Source organism: Drosophila navojoa, chromosome 3 (assembly GCF_054131105.1).
Source record: "Drosophila navojoa isolate 15081-1374.11 chromosome 3, UAZ_NAV_1.0, whole genome shotgun sequence".
Taxonomy (NCBI): domain Eukaryota; kingdom Metazoa; phylum Arthropoda; class Insecta; order Diptera; family Drosophilidae; genus Drosophila; species Drosophila navojoa.
In genome coordinates this window covers 9,858,393-9,869,353 of record NC_142891.1, presented here as the reverse complement: position 1 = coordinate 9,869,353, position 10,961 = coordinate 9,858,393, and the positions used below count along the sequence as shown (strand labels likewise).

Genomic DNA, 10,961 nt, shown 5'->3' with positions numbered 1-10,961 from the left:
ACGTCGGCTAAATCATCATCATTAACACGATGATCATCATGTTGATGAGCAGCGCTCGGTTGTCAGACCACGCAGCTATAAATGAATCTGTCACATTATTTCGGCAATGATGTTGACAACAGCAACAACAACAACCACAGCAACAACATCGACTACCGAAAAATCCCCGCGCGTGCAATATTTATCATGTCACATCATATTTTTCTGGCATTCGTACGTCACAGCATCCAGCAACCCATTTCCAACAAAAAAAGTCCAACAGGAAAATGCACTTGGCGAAAAAGAGATTATTATTGAATAAAAAATATATATATATATATTATTTATTATTATTTAAATAAAATAAAATATGCATTAAATTAGAATGTATATAATATTATTTTTGAAAGTATATAATATTAAAATATTTTCTATAATTTTTTTATGACTCACAATTTCAGCGGCTTAGAAAATAGTATCTTGGTTAAAAAAAATAAAATAAAAAAAATAGATAAATAAATAAGAATAATTTTGGTACTCTCAAGATAATAAAAACTCTCATCAAATGGCTTTAGCATATCCAAAAACATAACAATCATTTATAAAAATAAAAAAAATTAAAACTGCATTATAATAATAAAAAATTATAAAATCTAAAAATAATCTATAAATATATTTATATAAATATATGTACAAAAAATAAAGAAAATTGTAAATCAAATTACTGATTAAAAATAGATATATTCAAAAGAAAAAGATCATATATGATAGAATTTCTTTTTCATTTTGTGCTGGCTTGATTAAAGCCCACACAAAAGTAGACTGGCATTTCTCCAAGTGTATAGCCACCCCCGCAGCAGTCCACTAACTCCCTTAAGCAGCTGATAACATTTTTCACACACGCTACAGCAGCAGCAGCAGCAGCAGCAGCAGCAGCAACAACAACAACAACAAGAACAACAGCGACAACCCCTTCGCTGGGCAAACGAGGTGGGCGTTGCGGGATGTTGGATGGGACAGGCGTTGCCACTGCCATCAATTGCAGTCATCAACCACCGCCAGGGCTGCCAGCTGCCAGTGGCGCAGCACCCGCACCAACCACACACACCCCTACCGACCGCCGACCGCCGCCAACCGCCCACCGCCCACCGCCCCTCTGCCCGTTCGCCCCTTCCCTTTGGCTGCTCATTGAATTTTCTGCTGATTTCATTTCGACTTCTTTTGCTCCGCTGGGAACAACTTTTGAGACTGAAGCTGAAGCTGAAGCTGATGAGGATGTTGATTGTTGTTGTTGCTACTGCTGCTGCTGTTGCTGTTGTTGTTGTTGCTGTTGGTTGCGTCTGTTTTGGCTGTAAATATTTTTGGCAATTGTCGACGCCCGGCGCTCTCCCTCAGCTAGAGCAAATTAATGATGCTTTTCCCCGCTTTCCCTCTGGCTGAAAGCGAAAATTCCAGCCAAACGGCAATTGCTTATAAATTAAATGACTTCTTGTTGTTGTTGTTGTTGTCGTTGTTGCTTTACCCCGTTTTTATCACACTATTTAGCCGTATATATTAACACTTTCGCTGACTGGTAGCTGCGTGAGTGCGTGTGTTTACGTGTGTATATGGGTGTGTGTGCGTGTGTATATGGGTGTGGGGTTGTGTGTGTGTTGGGGGTGTTGTTGTGCTATTTATGTTGATGAAGACATTAAATATGAATTTACGTTTTGTTGTTTTGTCATTTGCATTTCATTCGAAATTATGTTGTCAAGCTTTAAGCGCCCGATTTAAGTTTCCGCTAAAGGTCAAAGAAGGTCAAGCATTTGGTAGAGTAGTTAAAAAATTTTCAAGAGAACTAAGTATTATGGAAATACTTTAGAAATAGATACTTGTATAACACAAATATTTATATATCGCTGCTTAATATATGTCGATGCTAAAATATTTTTTTTTTTTATTTTTAAATAATATTTTACATTGTTTTTGGACTTTTGTTGGAGGACTGATTTAAATAGCTGCCTTTTGAAGCCTACAGTAAAAAAATTGATTATTTGCTATAGACCTATTGGAAATATACCAATAGAAGAGAATCAGCAGCTATGCAGTATATAGTATCTTCTTTTAATATATCTCCTTCTGTGCGTCGCTCTATTTTTTATTATCCTCTATCACTATTCCTCGATAATATCTGTATCTCTATATATATCTCTCTTTTTTGCTCTCTGTACTCCACTCTGTCCCCTCATTAATTTCTGCCTTTTCCTCGCTGTCTCCCTATCCCTCTCTCTCTCGCTCTCTCTCTGGTTCTCTCTGTCTGTCATTTTTTACTGTGTTTTCCCTGCCTTTTCCTTGTTTCCTCTCTGTTTCTCTGTCTTTCTCACTCTTTTTTTCTATCTCTCTCTTTCTCTCTCTTCTTCTCTCTTTCTCTCTCACACACACTATTCGTCAGCTTTTCTGTATATATCTCTCTCTGTCATTTTTTATCTCTCTTTTTGTATATCTCTGTCATTTTTTCTCTCTCTTACCCTGACTCTCTCTCTCTCATTCGATTTGCCTATCGATATCTGATCATCATTATTTAGGTCGTCTATACTTCATCATGGTCAACAAACTAACTTTAATTTAATTTCAGAATTTTTGTAAACAGAGAACCTAAGCAACTTCTAAGTGGTGCATGCTCGAATACCTTGAGCTTGAGATGTTGTGCAGCGAAGGCTGAGCTGAATTCGGCTTGAAAGAAGAGAAAGAAGTGAAAATGCGGCTAGAACTTGGAGCATTTCATCCATCAACACCTGCAGTGAAATCCAAAATCAAGCAGGCCTGGGCAGTCAACAAGCCGTTACAAAGATGAGAGCCACAGTGCAGGTGGCGACAGAGAGGGAGAGAGTTAGACGGAGAAGGGAAATCGGGTAGAGAATTGTATATATGGAGGGTAGCATAGCGAGCCGCACTTAATGCAAGGACCAGCTGCCCAAGTACCGCAAGTTGTCGTCCTTCTTCCTACTTCTACTTCATCTTGTTCTTCTGCTGCGGCTTCGCCTGTTTCTGCTGCTGCTGCTGCTTCTGCTTCTGCTTCTGCATCTGCTTCTTCTTGTTCGGCAGGGTCCTTCTGGCAACACTCTCAATTAAAATGTCCTCGCTTGGTAAGCGTAAACGTTCAAGAGGCCATGAAAACTCCTTATTACACACAGTGTCAGCGCTTGCCCCAAGCCAAGGAAGCACCACCATTCCTCAGGCTGGCGAACATGGCTGCCTGGCCCATCCCATCTCACATCCCCTCCCCCTCTCGACGGCATCTACCCTGTCAGCACCTACTACGTGTTAATAACGCGAAATGCGCTGGTAAAAAATTTTTGTATTTTCAAGTACGCACTTGAGCGTGCCACACGCCTCACTGCCCCGCCCCATGGCCACGAATGTGGCAAAGCAACCCCACCCGCCCTTCCACCCACCGCAGCCACAACTACTTGAAATACAAAACGCGCCACAGAAAATCATTTTAGCGCGTCGGCAACACTCGGACAGCCAGGACAACCAGGACACCCAGGACAACCAGGACAGGCCCACCCAGGTCGTCGGTTCCAAAAACGCCAACTGCGAACACTTTAAAAATGCTTTCTTCGGGCTTGCCTTCCCCCATTCCCAGCTGGCCGAGAAATTTGAAACACTTCAAATATTTGGGCGCGCGCAAAGCGATGGCAAAGTATTTGGACAACTTGTCGCCAGCATTAAAAATGATAAAAAAAAAATATATATATATATCAAAATAAAAAAAAAATCAAAATGAGCCAAGAGCAAAGCGCGACATGAGAAATTTTAAACCCAAACGTCAGCTGTGCCACTTAAAATATATACTCTCTGCTCCCTGTCTCTCCACCCTCTCCCCCTCTGCCGCGCTCACTCTACTCTCCCTGTTTACATTTGCCATATTGACTTGAAATAGAAATAACAAACTGTTAAGTATTTGCACATTATACAAACCCCCCACAATGTACCTCCATCTCCACCCCCCTCCCCCTCCCTTGAGCAGACATTTTAGAGCCAACTTCCGGTTAGAGTTGTGCCAGAAACATGTGTCTCGCCTTTCAGCTTCTCATGTCCGTCCGTGTGAGCGACGCCAACTTTGATGCTGCTCAAGCCGCTCGGGGCAATAAACGTCAGACATCCTTTTGTATATTGACACCTGCAGGAGGCGGGCTTCTTTGGCCCCGCGCGAAAAGTCAACTTGGCCACATTTGGCGGCTAAAGCCCAGGTGCGGCCCATGGCCCAAGCCGTCGCATTTGACAGGATGTATTTTCGAATTTTATTGCTTTCAAAAAGTTTGACACGCTCACGACAAATCGCTAAAAGTTCGAGGTGCTTCACATGTGTGTGTGGGTGTGGGTGTATGTGTGTGTGAGTCAAAAGATATTGAAGTTCTTAATGTATGATAAGGAATTGGATCAGGAATCGTTGGACAGAAAAAAAACTTTTGATTTTATTGATTGGGAATATTTATTTATGTTAATTTTTTTTGTATAGCAAATAATGCAATGCCATCAGTGCAATAATTAACCCAATTGGCTAAACTAATTTATTTGTGAAATCAATATACCTTCGACAGGAATCACCCCCCATTGTCGAACACCAAGCGACGCTCCTGCTGACAGTCGAATTAGAATCAATTGGATAAGAGCGAAAATGTCACCGAGGCACTAGGAGAACATAAACCACTACGGATCAGAGCGAAAACGAAACGAGCAATCGACACTTCTTTACTGTAGAGATCTTTAACAAAAGGAGCCTACTGGGCCAATTGTCGCTCTTAAATTAGGCCGGCTGCAATGCTGAAGTATTGTTATTACATTAGTATTGAGTTGAAGGTATTATATAGGTATTATATAGAAAGAGTTTGTTACAGATAGAAAAGCACTTTATCTTAGCTGACTCTCTCTACCTTTGTGATAATTAAAATGAAGAATGGAATTTAACAATATATATAAACAACAACAAAAGCTAGCAGTTTCACTTTTTGTTTGGGGATTTCAAGTAGGATTTGTATAACTTGATATCCATAACAAAATGCAAAAAAAAAAAAAAATATATATATATATATGCATATAAAATACAACAAAGTCTAGGGGACACTATAACAAAAATGTATGCCAAACATGAAATATATTGCAAATATAAATTTATATTATTATAGAATTACGCCTGTGATTTTTGATAAGATTCCGGGAAGAAAGTGAAGTAAACGGCTATAAATAATAAAATAAATAAATGAACAAAGATCATTTTCAATTAAAATTACATGTCAGTTCTTAAAAAAATAAAAATAAAATATATATATATATCAAGAAACATAAAATAAAGCAACAATAATAAAAAAAAAAAAAACAAATATCACAAAATTTATTTTTATTTTATTTTGTTTTTATTTTTTATTTTATTTCATTTTTTTTTTTTTTTTATTTTTTTTTTTTTTTTATTTATTAGTTCAATTTTTTATTTTTTTACATGTTTATTTTATTTTATTTATTTTTTATTGTTACATATGCTAAATGGGTATGACTGTAAACTTTATAATAATATTTATAAAAATTGTAATAGATTGCTCAATTAAATTTCACAGAGGTATATATCAAAGTTCTTTCAAAGTTATCTTTTATAATTTTTATTAAATATTAGCATTAATTTTTTAATTTATAGTTTGCCATTTACATTTCATTAATTTCAAGTTAAAAAAAAAATATATATAATTCCCATGATTAAATGATTTATTTGCATTTAAAGTTGAAAACCCAAAATAAAATAAAAAAAATGATGTATTTAAAATTAAAAAAGTAAAAAAAAAAAAAAAAAAAAAAAAAAATGCTGTATTTATAATTAATTAATTCAGTGGAAGTTGAAAAGCTAGTTCCATTTGTTAAGTTAGTTACCTTTCCATTTCGGTCTGATAAGAGTCTCCTAATTAACTTTGATTTCAGTTCCAATTGCAATGATGACAAAATACTCCGCACTACATACCATACAATATTATGTTCCGCTTTCGAGTGCAGCCCCCTGGTCATTGAGAGCATGTTTCTATGCCTTATCTCTGAGCATTGACAACACGAGTGCAAACATGCCAAGCGAGTGTCCGAGTGTGTTTAGAAAGCAGCTCGACTAATAGAATTAAACTGATAGCTAAATCAAACATTTAACACGCAGGCCTGCACACATGTCACAACCAAGAGAAGCAGAAGCCGAAGCGACAAGAACTAGCCATGCGTCCAGTTGCCGCCCCCTTTGGCTTTTTTTTTTTATTTTTCTCTGGGTAGCTGCAACTCGAAACTGAAAACTTATGTCAATGGCACGCGTCTGCGGCACGTGACTTTAACATGAAAATCACGCGCAAGATCAACGCCAAAGGGAAATTTTGGGGGGGGAAGACCAACGAGAGTGAGTGAGATAGAGAGGGGGGGAAACGGCCCTCACTCAATGCTGACGACGTCTTGCAGATGCTTTTAAATTTAAATCGAATCAAATTGATTTGCAGCCGACTGCCGAATGGCCCAAGGCCCCCACGCTCTCCTTCCACGCTCCCCCGTCCACACACACAGCCAGCGCTGCGCTCCGCTCCGCTCCTGCTTAATTTGATGGCACGCCCACTCAAGGCTTTCGGCTATGGACAAGGCCTCTTTCGACTGTAGCCAGTGGCTTATTTGCTCGCTGCCAAATCCCTCTCACCCTCACACGCTTTGTTTAGCCATTTGACAAGTGTTTTGACAATATTTATTGAGCCGACCTTACATGAACCCAGGCCAGCCAGCCCCCCTCCCTCCCTGCCCTGTCCCATGCACACTCCCTCGCCCATGGTAATTTGATTTGCGTCGCGCTCTGTTTGAATGTCGTGGACACGTTTCTGCCTAATGGAGTTGCTCGAGTGGCGTGAATTTCAATTAAATTAAATCAAAATGTTGCATTTTTTATTAAGTCCATTAAGACGATGCTGGAAGGGTTTACAGCCCGCCCAGAGGCCCCACTCTAGTTGGGCCAAATTAAGTTAGCTGCTGGCATCTTAATATGCATAAAGAAGTGGGTGCCTACCACTTGACAAACCACTCGGCACCACCAGCCAGCGGCACTCCAGCCAAGTGCTGATAGCGCCCCGGGTGGCACTTCTAACTGTAACTCCAGATATATATGTGTACATATATATTATCCCTTTTTTTTTTTGCTTTTTTTTATTTAATGAACATCAAATCAAATTTGCATTCACATCGGTGACATGCATACAAAAATGTCGTTCATTAAATGTAACATACGCATGTTTTTTTAGAGAGGGAGAGAACGAGAGAGATAGAGAGAGACAGAGAGAGTTAAATGTGAAGAGACGACAGACCTTGCATACAAAGATTCCGAGTGAAGAAGAAGATGAAGAAGTGCGAATAATGCGTACCATTTCAATTAAATAAGAAGAAAATTATTTTAAAATTTCAGCTATAAAAAAATTAGATTTACTTTAGAATAGCTAAACAGCCAAGTAATAATTTTTAATAATTAAATAGGGACTCAGATAAATATTTAAAATCTTTACTCTTTTTATTATAAGCAAAGCTATTTTATTATTATTTTTATTTTTATTTATTTTTTTTTTTTTTTCATTTATATTGTAAGGCTTAGATAAAAGTTTTAGTGGGCGCATTCGTTAGCTGTGTTGGCATTTTGGCCTATTTTCGGCCAGATCTGGCATATTCTGAAAAGCAATTAAGGAAAAATTAGGATATTGCGGATTTTCCAGCTCTTAGGAATTCGGAATGAAGATGTTTGTAGAGGAAACTGTGATAGCGATGGAAAAACTAATGCACGGAGATGAAAGCCCAGCTAGAGAATAGTAAAAATAAAATAAATATAGTATTTCTAGTGGTAGAATTATTTAAAAAAATTAGCTTAAATATTATTATTAAAATTAACAATAGTGAAGTAGAAAATATTGTTTATTATCAGAATGATCTTTTTTTAAGCAGTTTATTTTTTATAATTATGTATATACGTGTATTTATAAAATTATATTAAATCACTCCCATAGGTATTAATATAATTAATACATCTTATTTTGTACTAATAGCTAGATTATTCTCATATATATTATTATTGTTGGTATTTATATGAATATTCATTCATTTATCATTTAAAATACTATATAAATAAAAAATTATAAATATTATTTTTATAAATTAATATTAACATCTAATATTATTACATATGAAATGTATGAATTTCCTTAAAATAGCTTTATTCTTATCATAAAAAAATAAATGAATTTATCTAAATCTGTGCACCCTGGTGCTATACTCATTATCTTTTAAGCAACCCGCTGCAAAAGAATTCCAAATTGCAACCAAATATTAAAAAATAATAACAACAACAGTGAGCACAGTGGAGCAAAAAATCTAATTGCACATGAAACATATGCGCCGTGGGCCATGAACCGTGCTGTAAGCCACCCACATAGAATTCGTTGAAAAGCCAAAAATCAACAGAGCAATGGACCAAGCTGAAAACAACAGGAGTCGGAGCAGGAACCGTATGAATGGGGCAGGGGCGGCTGCACCCTTCGAGCAAACAATGCCAAAATGCTTAAGTAATTCAATTTGGCCAACTTAATGCCACAAGTTACCACCGGAGGGCTAACAAGGCGGCCTCAGATTTTGTTATTTAAGCCCTGCCTGTTGACTGCTTGTTTTTTATTTTATTAAGTATTAAGTTGGCCAAAAATTAAATTGCATAACACAATTCGGCATAGTCGTAGTCACAATCTTGATGGCATAGTCCTTCTACGAAATCTTCTAGGAGTCTCTCGAAAAGTCATCAATTGAGGGAAGAGTTTTATGAATTTTGTAAATCTATAAATGAATTAAATTTATGAATATTTCATATGTTTTTTTTTCTGACTAATGAATATTAAATCGATTTAGATAAAATATATATATTTTTTATAAATAAAAAATAATTATCTTTTAAATAATAAATTCTTATTATTACACTATCAAGAATATTATTTAAACTATAAAATAAAAACTTATCCAAATATATGTATGTATTTTTCTAAATTTATATTTCTTATATTTGTTTATAATTTTTAAGAACTTTATTATTTTATGCTTTTTATATGCAATTCAAATTTCAAGTTCTCATATGAGCATTATTCAGCTCTGCCTCCCTCTCTCCGTCTTTGCTCTCTGCTCCGACCACTTGAGTAACTCATTAACAGGTATCGTGCAACTGGTGTGGTCAGAAAGGATAAGCAACAGCAACAGCAGCAGCCGCAGTCGCAGCAGCGGACCGTTAAGTCGAGTTGAGTTAAGTTGACTCGAGTCGAGTTGAGTTGAGTTCTCATTGTTGCATATTCATTAAGAAATGCGCCACTTTTACGGCGTGTGTGAAAATGAGAAGCTCAACAGCCTGTGTATGTGTGTGTGTGCAAGTGTTTGCATGTGTGTGCGAGCGGGGGGCGCTTTGAGTGGCAATTAAACAATGCAAATATGTTGTTCAGTGGTGGGCGGCAGGTGGCGCCAGTTGCTGTTGTACTTGTTGTTGCTACAATTACAATTACGAGAGGCAAGCACTGGCCATTAATCTGACAGGTAATTGCAATTAAACGAGAACAATAAGAGCGTTGCAGATATCGAGACACTCGAGGACTCGCCGCTGTAATTAAGATATTGCGACTGACAATGAAAACCAGCTAAGTGCAAATTCCGGACAAAGTGTCTATTTATAAAGAGTCACACATTACCTTGCTCTCATGCTCTTATGTATAATTAATGAGCTCATCATCATTGTCATTATACAGTTTTGAATTTCGCGCGTTTCTGCTTATGTTGAATTGCTCGCTGCTATGGCATTCCCAATAGTCACAGAAACCAACCTTTATTTGTAAATGTGTCAGCTCTATACTTATAACAGCAATGCCATTTTGAGCTCATTTATTTTACAGTAATGATAATACAATTTCTGATATTCATCAATTAATTAAATCAATAGCCTTAAAGAAAAAATGTCATTTATGTTATTTAAAATAGGTCGTTTGAAAAATAGAAGGAAAGTCCGCAGTTCAAATATATTTTTATACATAAAATCTTTTAAAATTTCACATTCCTATAAACGATGGCGCGAGCAATTGAATTTAACAGAACAGCTGTTGACTTATCTACAAAATTGCTCATTCCGATAAATTGTGGCGGCTAAGCGATAAATAAGGGACAGTGCCATTCTCCTGTTAACGTCTTTCCCCACACACCGAACTGACAGGAAGCTCAGTGCTACGCGAAAATTAAAACGAAAAGTAGTAGATTTTGGTGTGTGCAAAACAAAACCTGCGGCCGAATAAAACAAAACCAGAAAATAAATAAATCACAATCGCGCTAATCGTGGCAATGTAGTACTAATTTGTTAAAATATGTGTAAGCGTGTCAAGTAGCAACGAGAGCTGTTTAAATAATGCCAAACAAAATGGTTAAAATATTCTTCAGGTAAATAGTTAAGTGAGAACGAGCAGCAGCAGAAGCAGCAGCAAGAACAAGAACAACATACAAAAACATAAAGCAGCAACAACAAAGGGAGAGAGACTCTGAGAGTGAGATAGCGAGTCAGCGGAGCTACTCAGTTGCTTTGCACTGCGTTTTTATTTTTATGAATGACGTAAGCGCGCACCGCTTTGTGCCATACAACGGCGCTAAAAAACGACAAAAAAAAATAACTTTCCTTTGTGTGTGTGGTTGTTGTTGTTATTGCCGCTGCTGCTTCGTGTTATTATTGTTATTGCTATTAAAAGTATTGTTGCTGGCTTTGCCAAAAAAGCAAAGAGGCAGCCCTCATAGACCGTGCATATGTGGTATTTGCACATGTATGGGTGCCTGGTTGTGGGAGAGCTGCCCACTCACACACACAGGCACACATAAACAAAAAAGTAGCGTCGTTGGCTTTTTTCTTGGAAAACGTGCTCGGCCACCAAGTGAGCGAAAGAGAGCAA

General features: G+C 37.2%; 1 protein-coding gene across 2 annotated transcripts in view; it reads left to right on the top strand.

Moving 5' to 3' along the window:
* Positions 1-10,229: 10,229 nt before the first annotated feature.
* The window catches only part of raw (NDT-like domain-containing protein raw), a 37,116-nt gene continuing 36,384 nt past the window's right edge, over positions 10,230-10,961 (top strand). The window contains exon 1 of one of the 2 annotated variants that reach the window (XM_030384879.2): positions 10,230-10,461. Coding sequence is in view for 1 of the 2 variants with exons in the window: in XM_030384882.2 (XP_030240742.1) it covers positions 10,430-10,461 (32 nt within the window). In the remaining variant the exon portion in view is untranslated. The remainder of the gene's footprint in view (positions 10,462-10,961) is intronic. The other variant, XM_030384882.2, reaches the window with a different exon arrangement.